A 19,661-nucleotide genomic window follows, 5' to 3' on the forward strand; every position below is an offset into this window, starting at 1 on the left:
ATCTATCTGGAAAGTCAATGAGGAAATGGGAAAGCAGTCCCTTAATAGCCCAGAGTGAGAAAGAGGATGAGGGGAGATTTGGAAGGGTGTGCGTGAGATAAAGCAAGAACTTCTGGAAGACCTCTTTTGTCTTAAACCTTTACACATCTCCAGGGTGGAGCTTCTGGAAGACCTCTTTTGTCTTACTTATTTGCATATCTCTGGAGTGTGGGGCTGATAGTTAGTCTTGACTCATGAGTTACATTGCAGTATTTTTCCATCTCCAACCAGAGTTGGGAACCGTTCTGCTTAGCCAGGCAGCATGTCTGGTGCTTGAAGTACATGGGGGAAAAGGCTTATGATATGTCCATATTCATAAGCTGTTCTTTCAGTGTGAGGGAGGGTATGGCTGCTAGCACAGTGGCCAGTCCCTCCTGGATAGAGCCATATGGGTTTCAAGGAACTGCAGTATTTCAGATTTCTAATAAGGGATAGATGAGGCCACCCGCTCGCAAAAAAAGTCAGTATTGCTAAAACAGTATCTCATCCCACAGGCTGGATCCTTGATGGATAGAACAGGATGGTTCCTTGACCTGGTGGGCTATTACAGACAGCTTATACCATATTTTGCTACATGGGCCAATCCATTGATTGATTGGCTCTGGAAAGGTCAGCCCTGGACCCTGGAACGCACAACAATCTTTTAGTTCTTGAAGCGGACTCTGGTCCTATACAAACCAGACTTTCACATGCCTTTTTGTTATCCAAAGGGAAGATCTCCTTGTGAGTTGGGGGGAATTAGCAGCAAGGAGAAGGCAGTGAGAGGGAGTAACTGAGGGATCTCCACCAATGTATACGAGGATTGTCCCAGCTAGAGAACTCTTTTCAATAACCAGACAGATATTTAACCAAAAAGGGGATTTTTATTGAAAATAACAAAGGTCAACAGCACACAGAATGCATTCAGAGCTAATTAGAAAGCAAGGGTGAAAGTTGGATAGAGTTGGGGGGATTGGGTTATATTTACCATCCAGACGTCCAGAAGAGAGAAGTATTGAGCAGCCTGTGCTTCAAGGCGGAAGGACTCAAACAGAGGTTCAAGAGTAGATGCTGGATCCAAAGCATGCACACAGCTCATAGAGGGGCTATCTATTTGATACCATAGATCCTACTCAGAGGTAAGATTACATCTTCTGCCCCCAAAACAAAGGCTTGAATGGCTGTTTGCAGGCTGGACAAGGGATTGAGAAGTTGTCTCTGGGGTGAGACAAAGAGCTGGCGAACTGTCTCCGAAGTGAGATAATAAGCTGGTAAACTCTCTCTGAGGTGCAACAATGAACTAGGAAGGTTTGATTAGGTCTCCCCAGATGAAACTAAGGTTATCAATTATGAGTGACGACCTGCAAGGTGGATGGGTAAGGCTATCAGCTCCCTGAATCGCCTAAGAATGGGAAAGTGGTTAAGGCGAGATTGATCGGATGTGTTGCGTTGATTAACTTGGAAACTCCAGGAAGGCACTATCATAACAGGATCCTTAGTGTGCCTCCGGGGCCTTGTCTGTCATTCCCCACATTTGCACATTCCATCTCCTGGCCCGGATCTGGCTTCCATGTATCTGCCTGCTTGGGCATCAGCTTCCATGTTTTTTTGCAGTAGTTTTAGTGCTTGAAGCACATTCTGAGAATGGGCTTATGGCATAACCACAATCATACGCCTTCTAGTATTATGGGGGCAAGTCTGACCGCTAATTTTTTGTCACAGATGCCTCCAGTACAGGCTTTAGAGTTATGCTTTCCCCTCCTCTTTGGTGCCCAGTGGTGCCAAGCTTGGCATTCATCAGGCCTAATGGGGCTGCAAATGCATCCTTTAATGATCTGCCTACTGGCCAGCTGATTGGCAACAGCTGACCCTTTAATAGCTAGATGTCTGTCATTCAAGGCAGAAATGGGAATGGCAGAGGAGAGACTACTCCAAGGCCTCTGGTGGTCCCCTGTGGACTTGGCCATGCACCCTTTTACTTGCTCTGACTTTCTGTTGGTGTTACAGTTTTGCTGACTTCACTGTGTCTGTTGTTGCTTTAGATTGATGCTGTCTGCTTGCTGGCTAGATTCTTTTTAGAAATGCTTAGTTTTTAAATGTTTTATTTTCTCTGTATTATGGTATTTTGTTGATATGTTGGCTTGGATATTACAAAATGGTACATAACTTTTCTGAATAAATATGTGTACTAATCACTTCCTATCACCACTGTGTATAAGTATTAGTGAGGGGTTGGGGGGACACCCAAAATCAAATATTGAAAATCATCCTCAAACTGATGCCATTGAAAAATTACTTGGTTACTTAATTAAGAAACTGTTTGGGAAGGGGGTAAACGTAACCAAGACAGGATGTTTATCTTGCAGGAATGGTAGGCAGGTGGGGGAATGGAATAAAGAGCTGATATAGGATGGAAGGGTGTGGAGAAAATGCTTTAAAATAAATAAACCATTCCAACCCACTACTTATGTTAAAGACTTCTGCCTTTCAGTTAGATGATTCTCAGGGTGGCTTAAGCAACGTAAATACAATATTTACAAGTCCTGTTCTGGAGCCCTTGGGCCCCTGGACAGTGACAGAAGCTGGACCGTCCTTCCTTTCACATTTGGGTAGCTGGCAGTTGAGCAGAGAATTCTTTCTGGAGGAGATTAACAATAGGGAAAATTCTGGAAAGCTACAGGTTGGCAATGATGTCATTTAGATTATCTTTTAATACTAAGTGAACAAGTTATGTTTGTTCTAGACTAAATGGCCAGAGTAGAAGCCATCACAGATATCCTCACCCCCGGGATCTCTCTTCTAACTTAAAGTAGGAAATCTGTTGAACAGATGAGTGATTTGAAGTTCCATCCTGAGACAATGAGACTTGTGGTCCATCTATGCTCCCACAGCACCGGTAGACCTTGCCACTAGCTTAAGTCACAGACATAAGTCACATGTACAAGTGTTTGAGAGGGAGGAGCCTTTCTAGCAAATGGTTGCTTTTGTTCATCCAGCCCTGTAAGCCCCCAGTTAACATTATTTACTTTGCTCATCTATCCAGTTGTGATTATTAATAAATGGCAGTGTATTTCCATATTGGATTAGGAGAGAGGGCACATTTGGATTATACTTCCTGGAAAGATGAGCGGGAATTCAAGGGTTCAGTAAATGAAACATGGTAACTAACCACTGGGACTAATTTTACATTAAAGAGCTTTTTCCTGTCCCAACTTTCAAGTTGAGGTTAAACTGATTAAGTGATTTTTGGTGCAGAAAAGGATCAAACTTTAAAATTCTGAAGGATACTTATATTGTCATGGTTTAAAGAGTGAGTCAAACATTCATTTACTACATCATGAATAACATGTAGCTTATTTGGCTGAGCTGATTCTCTGAACCGTATGGCTCTTTCAAATAATAGTATCTTTTCATAACTGCTGTAGCATAGTGGTTAAGTGTTGATTATATTGCATTTTCACTCATACTGTTGTAGTCCACTTTGGATCTCTGTGAGGAAGGAAGACTATAAACAAACAAACAAACAAAACAAATGGTTGGGTTATACATCAGCATTCTGCTGGTTTGAATCTCACTACTTCCATGAGCCTTGGGTAAGCCACTCCTCTCAGCCTCTGTTGTGGGGATAATAATAACACTGACTTTGTTCACCGCTCTGAGTGGGGCAGCAATCTGCCTAGAAGAACAGTATATAAGAACAGTTATTATGATGATTATTAACTTGTGATCAATTGTTCCAATAATTCTTCACATTTGATTCTTTTGAAAGTCATTTATATAAATAAAAACAGAAATACATCTAATTTTTTAGATCTTCAGAAAAAGAACAGTAGACTAACACCTCCCCTCTGTTTGAATGTACATATAGGACTGAGATTGCTTTACTTTAATCAAGTTTTACTCAGAAAGCATTATAAATGCCTTTTGCACTTGAAGCTCAGCAGACCAGCCAGTTATGGTGGGGTTGTTGGTTGATTACATTTATAAACATCTGTTTGATTTGGTGAAGTTTTGTTGCCTGGCAGATAGTTACTGTTTTCTTCCATTCATTAATCGAATTAGCTCTGAAATGTCCAAATTCAGAATCTGACTATTAATCAGATTTTATGGGCCATTCAGTTTTGGATGTTCTTGTGTAGAAGAAAATGTATGTCATTGATGGCCTCTAACAACATACCATGGGCCAATTTAACAAGATCCACAGCAGAGCCACTGGAAAAAATATGCCATATATTTCAAGACAGGTCCATATAATAACTAGAGATGGGCACAAACCTAAATATGAACCAAAAAAAACCACGAACCAGCCTGGTTTGGGGTTCGCGGAAGCTCGTTTCCACAAACTTCTACAAACTGGACTATTGGTTCGTTTGGTTCATATTAAAGGGCCAGTTTAAATGGCCAGTTCCCTGGAGGAAATGGCCATTTAAACTTTTCCTGTCACTTGCAAGCAGCAGGTCACTTTAAACTATCAGCTGGCAGGCAGCAGGGGGGATCCTTTAAACAGCCCAACCCCCAGCCAGGAATGACCACCTGGTGTGACATCATTCATAGGGTCGCCATAGGTCGGAGATGACTTGATGACCCATAACACACGCACAATCTTGCCTGGAGACCAGTAGGACATAAATTCCTAAGAGAATATGAATTTGGGTAATCATGTTAGCTGTGGTCTTATTTCTTTTTCATTTTAAAGTTCTGCGACAGTGATTACATTGAATGTTGTACATATGTGTAATATCTCTGAAATTATGAATTTTGAGGGAGAAAAAGCATTCTGTGGGAAGTGGCAACCATGGGGAGGCTGAGGCAAGGAAAGTACATAGAAAACTGCCAGATAGATGCTCATTGCAATGCATCCTCAGAAAGATTTCAGTAACAAATCATCTGATCTGATATGCATAAGACAGATTTTCCTCAAAGTAAGTTGCCTGGTGATCATATGCACACCTAAGCTCTCAGCATCCCTGCTTATAAGTAACCAGTTTAGCTGTGAAAAGGATTTTATTATTCCTACTGTTAATCACTCCAAGTTTATGGAAGAGCAGAATAGGAATGCTTAAAAATGAAAAATCCCAGACGCCCTTGCCTTAATACTTTCTAAAGTCCAATTTCAATGGCTTAAAGTCATTTAGAAAGAACTAACAGATTCTAGTAGTCATTCTCTGTCATTTGTTCTGTTGTGTCCTACCTTATAGCTTCCTATCTCTTGAAGGGCAGCATGATGTCTAGCTCATTTTCCGTTTTCTCCATAAACAAAAGGAGAGTTAAAATAACCACTCAACATTTTAAAAGTGGGGCTGGTAATGTATATCTGGGTGGGGAGGGGGTAGTCTTCCACATTCAAAAGCCTAATACAACCTAATTACTGTATACTTTTGAACCAATTTTTTAATTGACCTATGGGTGTTTAACCCAGCAAACTGGGACACTCCAGACTGCAGACTCATAGGTATTCTATAGGTATCATTTGTATCCTGAGAGTCAAGCTACACGTGACGCCTTACACAGGTTGGGCACTTGTCAGCTTCCCTCAAGTTTTGATGGGAAATGTAGGCATCCTGGTCTTGCAGCTGTAATGGAGAGCCAAGCTGTAAAACCAGGATGCCTACATTTCCCATCAAAACTTGAGGGAAGCTGACAAGTGTCCAACCTGTGTAAGGCGTCACTTGTAGCTTGGCTCTTAGTTGAAGTCCAACTTATTGCCTCTTGCTTTGCCTCTTCTGCTAATGAGTCCCTGTTTTCTATGAAGTGCTTTTTACTAATGCTGCTTCTGTGCACAAAGAAGTGCTATCATGTTAACCCATCTTGCTAGTCGGACCCAGCTTAAACTGGACACTTATTAGAACTGCTTCTTAACTATAGGAATAGTTGGACAACACCAAGCATGGTATGATGAAATTCTGAAGTATTTTCAAGCTCTGGCCTTGAGTTTCCAAGGTATGTTTTAGCTATGTCATCATTTGTAAATCCTATACCACAGGAAGTATGGGGATGGATTGCAACTGAGAGGGAAAATTATTGATCACTACTCCTGGAACTAGGTAGAGGCCGAGCCAGAAATTATTATGCATCTGCATATAGCCCATGTACATGTGACCTCATGACACAGATTGATGATCTGTGCACTGGCATACATTTGAGTGCCATGGAACTAGCTGACCAAAGAGAAGTGGTTCGACTTCTCTTCTGGTAAAAGCTAAATAAGGCTTAAAACATACCTACCCACCCCTCACCTACCCAACACAGGCCACACTCACTAATTTTAATGTGGGCACCTCTGCCACTGAATATATCTGGGTAGACATGGGCACGCACCGAAAAAATTTAACCAACTGGTGGTTCGTGGTTTGATGCCAACAACGAACCCGAACCAGCAAACCGCAACGAACTTTTCCCATTACCTAACTGGTTCAAGATTCATGGTTCGTGGACGTCAGAACGGCCCCCGTTGGAATTAGAGAGCCCATATTCCCGGAAAGTGTTTAACAAGCTCTCCTCCAGCCATTACCCAAGTTTGGTCAAGATTGCAATAGGGATCCAAGCTCCAATTAAACTCTCTCTGTCTCTCTCCCCAAAGGCTAGCAAGTAGCAAGCAACAGCTCTGTCACACTCCACTGCTCACTGAAAGTGAAACCCAGCCTGGGAGCCCACTGCTTTTTATAAGCTGAGGGCCTATTGAGCAACACAGGAGGTCTGTGGTTGGCCATCATAGCTGCCTATCAGGGTTTGCAGGGATGAGATTAGAGTGCCCATGGCTACAGAACACCCCTCCCCCTCCCTCCCCCGAGTGTCTTCACCCAGGTTGTAACCACTTTGCAGCTCCATGGTTGGAAGGAAGACCTGCCGATCAAGGTAAGCTGGGCTTCCATTCGGGTTTCCAGGGCGACAGAAGGAGTGCAGACAGAGTTCAGGCATTCCCCAGGCTCCATTTCCAAGGGAATTGATTGATGGTGCCTGACTGTCTGGCTTCATGAACCACGGAAGAACGCACCGAACCACGCCTCTAACGAACGCTGGTTCGTTGGACTTGGACACTCACGAACTGCCGGATCGCGAATGGAAGATCGGGTGGTTCGTGGGTTTTTTTGGTTCGTAATGCGGTTCGTGCCCATGTCTATACCTGGGAACCACAGAGTCGTCTAAAATCGATGTGACACTCTCTTTAAGGTATATTACAGTGCCTTTTCTGGGCTCACTTTACTCCTCCACCTCTAAGATTTATTTTATAGCTAATGAGTAGGCTCAAAACTAAATAGGTGTCCTGTTTAGGCACACCTGGGCAGACCTAGCACACACATTATCTCACTGCTTAGCTTTGCTTCAGATCCAAAGTGCATGTTATACAATTTAGCTGGAGCTGAATTTTTGCCAGTGAAGTTGCTTGTTTATTTTTTCCAGGCTGTAATCCAGAGGATTATGAAGACAGTGTTTTCAGTGGCAGCATGTTAGACTGTGACCCTGACGATACTCCTTATACTGTGCCCAGCTGTGCCTGTGAAAAAGGATATAGGATGGTGACCCTTGTAGGAATTTATAAGTGTATTTGTGAAGGTAAGTGTATTCATTTTTAGCCTTGGTCTTCTACTGTTAGAGGTGTCAAAAGTATCTAGGGTAAAATCTGGAAAACTTACATATAAATGATAACAGGTAAGAAATATAGTAGAAAAAAGTGAGGGACCTGCAAGGACTTGAAGGGGGGATCTCATTCCTCTCCCCCACCATTTCTTCTTTCACTTTCCTAAAAGACACCACTGCCTCTCTTCCTTTTCTGCTTCTCCTCCCTGCTCACTGCCAGACTCTCTACCTAGGGAAATTATGGCCCAGTTGTGTGGTGCTGACCATCAGCTCCAGTTGAGCAGTGGGTAACCTGAAAGGATTTGTGGGGGGCATTTCATTTCACCCTGTAATCCCCTCCACTATTTTCTCATTCCTTCCTCCTGGCAACTCCCATATCCTCATCTTTCCTTGCTTCCTTCTCTCCTTCCCACACACCATTCTACCTTTTATCTGTCCCCCATCTCCATTTCCATTTATTATTTATTTATTTAACATATACCTATAAGGATCTGCCAAGAATCTTCCCAAAAGACTCCCCTGGTTTAGAAAAGCTTTATTGGAAAATTTTAGTATCATGATCTTACAAAGGACAATTGTCAGGAATGAAACACAATCACATTTCATAAGCTTACATCATTCACAGGCTAACCTCCCTCCCTCCCCCACCTTTCCTAGAGGTTGGTCACTATCTGCACAAGGGAGGACAAAAAGTTGAAGGTTTTTTCCCAGTGGCTAGGAACCAGCATAGTCTAGACAGAATTCACATCCTGGGAGAGTAGAGAACCACGGCTGCAACAGATAAACGTAACATCACAACCTCCAGCTCCCCCTGACCCGCCTGATATGAGTCTGGCAAGATGCTGCCATCATCTTGACAATGCCCCACATTTCTTCACAATGGAGAACCAAAGCAGATTACATTATGCTTCTCTCCTCCATTTTATCTTCAGAACAATCCTGTGATGTTCATTAGATTGAGAGCACGCGACTATCCCAAGGTCACCCAGTGAGCTTCCACAGCAGAGTGGGAATTCAAACGTGGGTTTCCCAGATCCTAATGTGAAACTCTCACCACTACACCAGACCGGCTATTGCAGATTGGCTGCTGTTGAACAGCAGCAATAACAACAACATTTGATTTATATACCGCCCTTCAGGACAACTTAATGCCACACTCAGAGTAGTTCACAAAGTGTGTTATTATTTTCCTTATGATAATCACCCTGTGAGGTGGGTGGGGCTGAGAGAACTCTGAGAGAGCTATGACTGACCCAAGGTCACCCAGCTGGCTTCAAGCAGAGGAGTGGGACGTCTAACTCAGATCTCCAGATCAGTGTCCTGCTGCTCTTAACCACTACACCGAACTGGCAAGCAGCTGGGCCTGGGAGAGTCATGCAAGTCACATAGTGGCAAGATGCTCCGTGGTTGCTGCCAGGCCTGGCCATGATAAGACCTCCATCAAAGTCTAAAAAGGCCTGGAAAGGGACCTGCTCCTCCCTGTCTTTTATTGACAGAACTAAATACTGGATATACTGCCTGAATACTGGCAATACAGTTGTGGTTGTCTAGTAATAGCCAATGAGGGCATTTGTTTCTTAAAGCAGCAGGCACTCCTATTATTTTGGGGGTTTTAAACCCTCTATGTATTTTTGATGGTGTGATGGGCCACACCACCCAGGGCCAGATTGAGGGGGGGCAGGGGGGTAGTCTGCTCCTGGCGCCCCCAGGGAGGGGGTGCCGGGAGCAGCTGCCAGCTGCTAGAGGGCGCAGGCAGCCTCGCAGCCCCCCCGCACTGCCTTTCGCCTGCCCCACAGGACAGGGGGCGGCCGGCTTGCCACGCACCCCCTGTCCTGCAGAGCAGGCAAAAGGCAGCGCAGGAGGCTGTGGGGCCACCCACGCCGCGCTGCCTTTTGCCTGCCCTGCAGGGAAGGGGGGACGCGGCAAGCCGGCCACCCCCTGTCCCGCGGGGCAGGCGAATGGCGCGGGCAGCCTTGCAGCCCCCTGCGCTGCTTTTGCCTGCCCTGCAGGGAAGGGGGGTGCGCAGCAAACCGGCTGCCCCCTGTCCTGCGGGGCAGGTGAAAGCAGCGTGGAGGGCTGGGAAGCCGCCCGCGCCATTCGCCGGGAGGCGAATGGTGCGGGCGGCTTCCCAGACCCACACGCTGCCTCTGTTACACCCTGCGTGATGACGTCACCCAAGTGACATCATCATGCAGCACGGGGAGCCCCGGGCGCGGGCAACCCTAGATCCGGCGCTGACACCACCAGGCAGCTACTACCCTCCTCTGATGCCATGCTGGTTCTCTGGGAGTGGATAGGTTCACATTTTTCTGTAAACCAGGGAGTTTTTTGTCAGGTTTGTAGAAAGATCTGTTTTGTCAGTTCATGGCTTCAGTCTCTGGATTTAAGGATCTACAGATCTGGCATTGCTAGTTGGCATCCAAAAGTTGTCCTCCTGGGTGATCCCAATGTCTCTGTCCCACTGCCAATGGATCCAAAAGCGTATGGACCATGGCAGTGTCTGTAGCAACTGTAGTGTCACAGGTGTGTGTGTCCTGTGATGCCACGGCTATGGGTGGTAGGGGATTCCAGCCAATTGACAAGTAATGCTAAGATGGGATCCTCCAATATGTCTTGTGGACACCACCACCCCACATGTATAATGTGGGAAACAGGGGCTGGCCCACAGCACCAAGCAACTGATGCCCACTGGGAAGTGAAACAGTGCCACTGCTGGGCCACACCACCAGGCACCTACTTCCCTCTGATGATGCCATACTGGCCCTCTGGGAGTGTACAGGTGGTCCTGCTATGAGGACTGGCAGCATACAGGTAAAGTGGTCTACTGGCTGAGAGGGGGTGTGTGCCAGGGTGTCTGAGGGTGAGCCCCAGTATTGGTTATGTCAGAACCCTCTGTGCTGTTAGGAAGCTGGTAAAGATGGCACAGCTGCTGTCCCTGGTGAGGATGTGTTGCCCAGATGGCCCTGCCATGCTTCAGGTCGTAGATAGACACAAGGTGATAAGTAGATACTGTGAGCTCAGGCCCAGTCCAGGGAGGCAGCACCATTATGGATCTTCTCACTGCCATCCTACAGCTATTACAGAGGTGACAAGCACTGTCACAGCCACAACAAAGTCCCTTCAGACCCAGATGGAGACAACACAGACTACATATATATACAAGGCTAGCAGCTCAACACCTCCAGCAAGCCTGGGTTCTTCCAGTTGGATCTCAGCCACTTCCACAGAGGGCCCCACAGATATCCAGAGCTTGACATCATTGCCAACAGAGATGTTGCTGACAATGTTATCTACAGAGAAGACCTTGCAGACCAGCAGACCAGCAACAGTAGAAGCCAGCACTGGGATCTCACACAGCCAGCCCCAGGGCCCATGGCTTAGCACCAGACAGCCCTCTGGGTATCCTGAATCAGCCATCCGTGAGTTAGTGTGGGCATGGGGTGAGAGGAGATGATGAGACACCTGGGTATGCTTTCCCTGTCTAGTTGGTTTGTTCAGCCCAACTATGCCTGGAGTCTTGAGCCATGGCTGCTCTGTGGGGTCAGTCCTAGCCATGGGCTGGCAAATGGTTGACCACGGCCCCATGGTCTGCTTAGGCTCAGCTTATGGGCATGCAGCAGGAAAATGACCCAATTGCTGTCCATACCTTGATGCCTCCCCACCCTCCTTCCTGCTTCCCATTCATACCTGACTGGCTTTCTTCCTTTCTGGTTGGCCGGCAGCATGTGGAGGAATAGCTTGACCCCCTGCTGAAGAAACAGTGCAGCCTAGGAAGGCCATAGCACCTTTTCAGAGAGCTGGAGCAGCACCACAGTGCCATCCAGGCCAAGGTCTCTGGGCTGCTCCTGAAGGGGCCTGCTGTGGAACTGGAAGTTGTCCAGGCTACATCCATTTGGGAGGCAGGGCTGAGGCCATGACCCACATGGAAGTCTTGCTCCATGCTGCCCCCCTTCTCTATGTTGGTGCCCAGCAGGCTCCTAGTGCCAGCAGAATGGGTCTGAGCTTGGGCTGAGCATAGTCCACAGACTTGGTATATAGTGTCCCTGCCCCAGCCTGTGTTTCCTGTTGCACCCAATTGTTCTTCCCCCAGTTAGTTATATATTAAAGTTTGCCTGATCACTATTCCCATGGCCAGGTCTGCAATTCCTTGGCTGCTGTGTTGCAGGCTCTGCCTAACCTGGCTTCTCTGCTCATATGGTGAGCAGGGAGTGGGGGGAGGCTGCCACTTGCAGCTCCATGTGCACCATATTGGGGGGGGCGGTATACCTAACCCCTAATGCCTTCACTTGTTTGGCGAGGACAGGATCATGGGACAGTCGAGCCAATGTGGGGGCCAGGTAGCAGTGTCTTCAGGAACCCAGTCCCCCTCCCATTCTGCACTAGGCACCCTGGCTACACCCACTCTCTGTCTCCTTCCCATCATCCCTGCCAGTCTGTGCTTTTGGCAAAGGGTATAGAATTGTGCTGACCGAGCTGTTCAAAGGAATCCAAATCAATATATTTTCCCACAACATCCAATGATGCATTTGGTGAGCTCTTTTAATTTGTGGAAGAGAGAGGAGACGAAACGGCTTGAACTCTGCCTCCAGTGATTCTTCCCCTAACTTGAAAGCAAGGCTGCAAAGCAACATTTAGGAAAAATGCATAGGAGTCCCAACACACAAACGTGTCTCATCAAGCTGGTTTGGCCCTTGATGAAATATCATCAGTAAAATAATGGTCAGTACATACCTGAAATATTGGGAAGTCATCTTTAAATAATTATGTCCTTCAACAAAATGCCTGTTTCTATATGAAGCCTGGACTACGAACCCATGCTAATGTCCAGTATTGAGAAACCTAAATGCATGTAGGTTCCAATCCAATAAACTGAGAAATAAATGAATAGGCTACATCAGAAGCAATAAACTTTGGATCAGAAAATAATAATGACGCCAGATCTATCAGGATATTTTTGTTGTTCAAATCCACAAAGACAATAAACAATCTAACATTCAATTGCAATTTCCATTCCATTGCATGGTCATTAGAGTTTGATATTCTGTTCTCCTTCACAGAAATTCCCTACCACTGCCGACCTGATATACTAAGAGAAAATGACAATATAATGAAGTGTTTAAATGCAACAAAACAAGTAAGTTTGCCATACTATATGTGTACAGTAGACTCTTGCCATTAATGAGAGATGCATTCCCAGAATCACCACAAATGGCAAAATTCACAAATATTGGAAGCAGTTCCCAATAGCAAAACGACCAAATTTCCTTCAAAATTTAAGTGTAAGCGTCATTATGATGGTGCAGTGGGACTAAAGAGGCTGGAAACTGTATCACATGATCAGACCATGGACTACAAACAAGTGATTTCTCAAGTCATGAATCCACAAATGGCAAGGCTCTGCTATATAATTTTCAGATCAGGAGGTTCACAGTCATGCTGGTTCCACAGAATAGAGAAATAGAGAATATTAGAAAACTGCTTCTGTTAATGTTTAGTTTAATTTATTTATATGCTGCTTTTCAACTAGAAAAGTCCCCAAGTTGGTTTACAGCCCAATAAAATAAAATGAGCGGGAGGACTTGCAGGGGGGTGTCTCTTCCCCTCCCCCCTTCCTCACATTTTCCTCTTTCCCTTCCATGGCAGACCCCAACCACTCTCATTTTCTTGGTTCCTTCTGTTCTTCCCAGCCACCAGCCAACCCACCGTTATCTCCCCACTTCAGCTTTCCTGCCCCCCTGGCAACCTCTATCCAGGAAAAGTATGGCCCCAGCTGCATAGTGCTTGGCTCAGTTGCACAGTGTGGGTCACCAGGCTGGGCTGGGCCCAATTGCATGGTAGGAAACCAACAAGGATTTGCAGGGAGCACTGCACCTTCCCCGGGTTCCCCTCCCCGCACTACTCTTGGTAACTCCCATATTCTTAACTTTCTCTGCCTCATTCTCTCCTTCCTTTTATCTGCCCTCCCCCATATTCAGCAGCGTTTATTATTTATTTGCTTCATTTATACACTACCTTTCTCCACAATGGGAACTCAATGCCACTTTCACCATTCTCCTCCATTTTATCCTCACAACAGCCCTGGGAGGTGGATTTGAGTAGATTTCAGATTTTTCTGCAAACCTGGGACTTTTTTCAGGTTTTGTAGAAATATCTGACTCATATATTCATGGCTCCAATCTCTGGTTTTAAGTATCCACAGATCTGGCAATGCTGAAACTTAGATATATTGGTGAAAAATCCATAAAAACAGTAATACGCAATATAGTATTTTTAACAATAAAATACAATAAAGTAGATTTCTCAGTAGTGTCGCTCCTGCTGTCACACCATTTCTTATTAATCTAACTCAGGGTTTCCTGATGTGGTGCCCGTGGGTGCCATGGCACCTGCAGACTGTTTTTTATACATAGATGAAGCTTTTGCCCATCAGGACTTCTGATTGTCCATTGGAGATCTGATTATTTGTGCAGATTTTTTAAAAAGTTATTTCAGCAGCAGCTGCCACCACAGAACAAGAATCTTACCTTCAGTCATGCAGTGAAGCTGTGTGTATGCAAGAAAATGTTTTTAAATAATATGTTCATTTGAAAAGACAAAAAGAGATTTTGGAAATTCCTAGATCATTGCCTGTTGCCTGTCCACCCGCCCCCCCCTTGCTCCCATTGTTTCATTGAGTATCAGGAGCAGGCACCTGGGGTCAAGGGTGGGGGTTGCCAACCAAGCCTACAGTTCTTGATTAAGACATGCTGAGGTCCTAAGCTGTGTCAAGTTTAAAATGCCCCACAGCATTACAAACATCAGTAGATTTTAATATGGGGGTGGGATCATAATCTGAAGTAATCTGAGATCATAAACTGTAGCTTTCTTATGGGATCCGTTATGATTCTCGTCTGGATTCTCGCTAGTCTAAATGGGAAACCAAAGGTTGGCAGGATTACAGTGAAATCCTAAGCAGAATTATGTCAGTCTAAACCCGTTGAAATAATTGAGTTTAGGTGGGAGTAACTCTGTTCAGGATTCCACTGTTTGTGTGGGTAGCACTGTTCAAAAGAGAAACTAACACAAAACCACTTCAAAAACCCTTTCTTCTTCAAACTTCTCCCTTACTTCTTCAAATAAGCCTTTAGTTAACTCACACTGCTTTCACTTCCTTCTTTTGTAGCAAACCATGCCCAGAAATTTTATCAGTCAGTTTCTTCTAGTAAACATTTTTGCCTGTGGAAGTATTATTTGGATCAGAAAGTTATCCAGACTATTGCAGCAATGGTAGGTCCAGGAAAAGGTTTTCTGCTTATTCATGTGATAATGTACATTAGGAGAAGAACCATAACTCACTTTGCCTGCAGAAGTGCCTAGGTTAATAGGTGATGGCCCCTGCCTGAGACTCTAGAAAGCCACTAGTGCCACTTGGAGTAAAGGTTGCCAGGTCACTTCATGTGCATGCTCTCCCATCACCAATGTGATGATGCCATTTCCAGGAAGTAGGGTTGCCATCCCTCTGCCCGGGATGGGGGATCCCCCGATCCCACCCTTTCCCCCCACACCCACTCACTGGGTGGGGGGGTGCACTCCCTGGGGCGTCCCCTCCACGGGGGGCATGGTACGCCCCCACTGGGGGGCGCGCTCCCGCGCCTTGAGAGTGGGCAGCAGCAGCAGCAGAGAGAGAGCAGGCAGTGGTGGCAAGAGCAGGCTGCTCTCACTGCCATGGCTGCCGCAACCCACTCCCTCGCTGTGATTGCTGCTGCTGCCGCTGCTGCTGCCACTGCCGCTACCCCTGTGCAGCCGACGCTAGCAGGACAAGGGGCATGGCAGCAGCAAGAGAGTGAGCTGCTTGCTCTCTCTGTCCCTTCCTGGCATGCATGACATCGTCACACAGGGCACCCTTTGTCCCTGTGTGATGATGTCACTTCCAGAAATGATATCGTCATGTACGCCGGGAGCACGCATGTGCTTTGTGTGCACGCGGACAGACCCTCCGGAGCAGCCACAGGGTAAGAGCCAGCATCCCAGTCTCCCGCCAGGAGACTTGAGGGACCTGGCAACCCTACCAGGAAGTGATGTCATTGTGCCAGCAGTGGGCATGTTCCTGCGCTTTGCGCAGGGCCAATTCAGCCCAGTGTGGGCTAAAATTGGCCCCTGTGAAGCACAGGAGCATGCCCTTCACCAGGAAAGTGTCCTCTGCATGCTTACCAGAGAGGATTCTTGCTTCCTGGGCCTATTCCCTCCTGCCTTTCCCCTCCACCAGCCAGTAGTGGCGGCGGGTAGAGGCTGGGACCAGGGGATCCCCGCCCCCAATGGGGGAATATGACCCCTAGTTGATGTAGGTAACATGGAAAATAGACAGGGCAGTGCTCTGACTTGCTTTTAGGCAGAGTTATGTGTTCATCATCAGACTTAAACTAGATTTTTTCACAACCCACCCACTGAAAATTACACAGATTTCCTTTTCTTCTTACTAGCTAACCTCTGCCAACAGAGAATTTTTTTTCTCTTCACTTAGAATTCTTTGGATCATAACAGCTTCTATTGCTCAGTGGTGGGGTCTACCTACAGCCTCTTGTCATCATCCTGTGAAAATGACAGCCTGGCATCTTCCTTGGAGGTGAGACTTACTCAAAATTAAAGAGACATTTTATTGTACCTTCCCCTTGCTAAAGTGTTGGTGTCTTTCTTATATGGTATCTTACTGTAGATTATGGTGAGTGATGGCTGAAAGGCTCTGAGGCAGTTTTCAGGTACTTCTTGAGTCTACTGCTAAGGTGCTAAATTGAACAGAATATACTAGACAGACAGACAGTTGATATTTTCTTCTGCTCCTAGCCATTATTTCTTGTACCTGTCTAGATCTCTGCATTCATACCTACAATCAAATAAAGCCCAACGGGTCATCTGCTTATTTACTATGTACATTCTGATAGTCTATTTATTATTCTATTTATAAGCTGCCTTTCTCAATGAGACTCAAAATGGATTACATAATTTGAGAACCATGCAAAAAGATCCTAGTATAATTAAAAATTATATATATATATTTACTTATTTATGCATTGTTAGTGTATCTTCTGTTTAGAATGTTGTGTTTTCTTATCCTGTATGTTTATTGTTTATAGTTATTATGTTATTGTTTATAGTTTATAATTTAAATAAAGAAAATAAAGAAAATTCTAGTATATGATGTACAATAAACAATGTAATAAAACTGGATTACAAAACTAGAGAACAATGAAATGTTTTTAAATGTTTATTTATAATGTTTTTATTGTTTTAAACTGTATGTTATAAATTGTATGTTGTTACACCGCCCTGAGCCCGTCCAATGAGGAGGGCGGTCTAGAAATGTAATAAATAAATAAATAAATAAATAAATAAATAAAAACAGTATAATACAACCAATAAACAATGAAATAAAATATTCCCCAGTTTTTTTCATAGATAGTAAAACCACGACATTGTCCCCTTGATTAAAAGTTCCATCTGAACTATCTGTTTTACCACCACCTGATATAGCCACTATATGGGTTAGCTTTCATATGGGTTATTGGTTCATAAGACAATGATTATTTATTGTCCAGCTTTTAAAACAAAAGTTCAAGTTTTTAAAATCAATTATCCCTGATCCTCTTTTGGCTCTTGACAGTGACATCCTTATAAATAATCAAGGGACATTCTGAATTTTTGTAATTTTTGCCTCTTGTAATGCTGCAGGACACAGCAGAATCGTTTGAAAAGCTCATTGTCAACAATTCCCTCTGGAATATTGAGACAAAGGAGGAAGTTGTGTCTGCTGTGACGCTGGTTTTGGAAGGGCTAGGCTCAGCTGCTGTAACAACAGCTCTCTCATCTCCAGAGACACCAACTCAGACTGTGATTACTAAATCAGTAGGTAAGAAGGAGCAAAATGATTTTCATTTTATCTTTAAAAAAAATCAGTTTGCCAATTTTATGCTTCTGAAGTTCAATTACATGGCAAAGAACCATGACCTTTGGGTAGGGTTACCAGCCTCCAGGTAGTAGCTGGAGATCCCCCGGAATTACAACTGGTCTCCAGGCCACAGAGATCAGATCACCTGGAGAAAATGGCTACTTTGGGGGGTGGACTCTATGGAATTATGCCATGCCAAGGTCCTTTCCCTCCCCAAACCCCTCTTTCTCCAGGTTTCTCCAGGTTTCATCCCCTAGATCTCCAGGAATTTCCCATCTTGGAGCTGGCAACCCTACCTTGGGGTGCAGTTAGCATGGTCTTCCTTTGGACAATCTATATAGTTTCTAAAACTTTTAAAGGAAACTTTCCCCTGATATTAATAACTTCCTTGATCACTGTCTAATTAATCCCTGCAATGGAAAGTTACTGTTTCTAAATGGACTGTAACTTGTGCCTTTTCCTATGATCTAGGCCCCAGAAATCTCTTTGGTTTACCAGATAGCTAAGGACACTGAAGAAGCAAGGCAAATGTACAAAGGGCAGAAATTTCTGCAGAATCTGAATGGATCTAAGAGCAAAGGTTGCAGTCTTTGAGTCTTCAGAATAAAAAATGTTTTTAATAAATGACCAATTCAATTCCACAATGGAGGCAATGCCTAAGTCAGAGATATCATTGGCATTGTTTTCTTACACTTGCTTGTATCAGTTTCAGCCTGCTTTGTGTAAGGGTGTGCAGTTGGATACTGCCAACCCTCAAAGTTATCCAACTTACATGCCATTGGATTGGGTAGGCTGTATCTAAGACAGTCAAAGGCTTCCCTTAATAATAATAACAATAACAGTGTGCTTCTATATCGCCTTTCTGGACAGATTAGTGCCTCACTCAGAATGGTGAACAAGGTCAGTGTTGTTATTATCCCCACAATACAGCTGGGAAGCTGGGGCTGAGAGGAGTGGCTTACCCAAGGCAACCTGCAGAGCTCATGGCAGTAGTGGGAGTCAGACCAGGAGACTGGCTGATTCACAGCTCCACTACTTAACCACTATGTTGCAGCAGCTCTCATCATGAATTAATTGTCTGGAATTTAATGAGACCGCTTGCCCCCCTTTTAAAAATGTTCCTCTCCATTCCCCATGAAACAGCATTTCTCTCAGCCAGTCATAAACCTGGGACTAATCAGGTGAGTGGCCGTGGCCAGTCACACAGTCTTGCTTGGATGAGAAGGAAATTTTCAACTGCAGTCATCTGTTACGTTGGCCTCATGTGTGCTGCACTTCCATCTTGGGAGAGACGTCTTGCTTGACCCTGGCAAGGCAGATCTTGCTTGGATTGTGCTTCTCAACAGACTAGTCTGATTAATGTATTGTTACTACTAGGTAGCTTTTCTTTCATCCTTTCCCCCTGGGAGTTGTTAAGGGGATGAGTTTTGGAGAGGTGTTATTTTTGTTATTTTGGATTCTGTGCAGTTTAATGTTTGGTTTGTGCTGATCTTTACTTTTTTGTGCTTCTAAGGAATTTGTTGTTTTCCATTGTGGGTTTGGCCAGCTGGTCCACAGAGCAAAATGAGGCAGCTGCCAGGCCATAGTTGCACTCTCTGTCCCCCACCAAGAGGGGAAGCTTCCTGGCAAGGCAGTGTGCTAACAGCCCAGAGAGGAGCTGCAAGCACCCCTGCCCTCTCATCACAGGCAACCCTCCCAGGAACAACTTCCTGGGGATATGTCCCACTATATGACACGGGCCATGGTGCCAGGAGGGGCTGGCTCAGGCTGCCCTCCCAAAAACACACACTAGCCTTGGTTGTGGGTGCCAGCATTGCCAGGGCAGTGCCCAGCCTTGTAGAAGAGGACCGGGGAAGACAGGTGCAGACTTCCAGGCTTACTTGTCAGTGTGTGGTGACCCTTTCAGCTTCAGGCTCTGGTGAGTCTGTATAAAATGAGACATGTTAGCCACCCAGCATGGACTTTGCTCTCCCTCTTGGGTATTAGTGCTAAATGATCCCCTAGTAGTGCTAAGTGTTTATTCTGTGTGTGCTCTAAGTCCACAGGGCAGAAGGCTCTGAGACAAAGTCTGATGCCATGAACTTTACCTACTGACCTGTAGGACTGGGTTTAATATAAAGCTGGGGGGGGGGCAGTGTTTGGG

General features: G+C 45.2%; 1 protein-coding gene across 1 annotated transcript in view; it reads left to right on the forward strand.

The window, feature by feature from the left end:
* Nucleotides 1-7,500: 7,500 nt before the first annotated feature.
* LOC129330709 (adhesion G protein-coupled receptor E2-like) overlaps nucleotides 7,501-19,661 on the forward strand; it is a 34,942-nt gene continuing 22,781 nt past the window's right edge. Inside the window, exons 1-4 of the mRNA XM_054980865.1 lie at nucleotides 7,501-7,572; nucleotides 12,654-12,730; nucleotides 16,097-16,198; nucleotides 17,302-17,479. Of these exons, the coding sequence (XP_054836840.1) occupies nucleotides 7,533-7,572; nucleotides 12,654-12,730; nucleotides 16,097-16,198; nucleotides 17,302-17,479 (397 nt within the window). The 5' untranslated portion in view covers nucleotides 7,501-7,532. The remainder of the gene's footprint in view (nucleotides 7,573-12,653; nucleotides 12,731-16,096; nucleotides 16,199-17,301; nucleotides 17,480-19,661) is intronic.

The sequence above is a fragment of the Eublepharis macularius genome, chromosome 5, assembly GCF_028583425.1.
Source record: "Eublepharis macularius isolate TG4126 chromosome 5, MPM_Emac_v1.0, whole genome shotgun sequence".
Classification (NCBI taxonomy): Eukaryota; Metazoa; Chordata; class Lepidosauria; order Squamata; family Eublepharidae; genus Eublepharis; species Eublepharis macularius.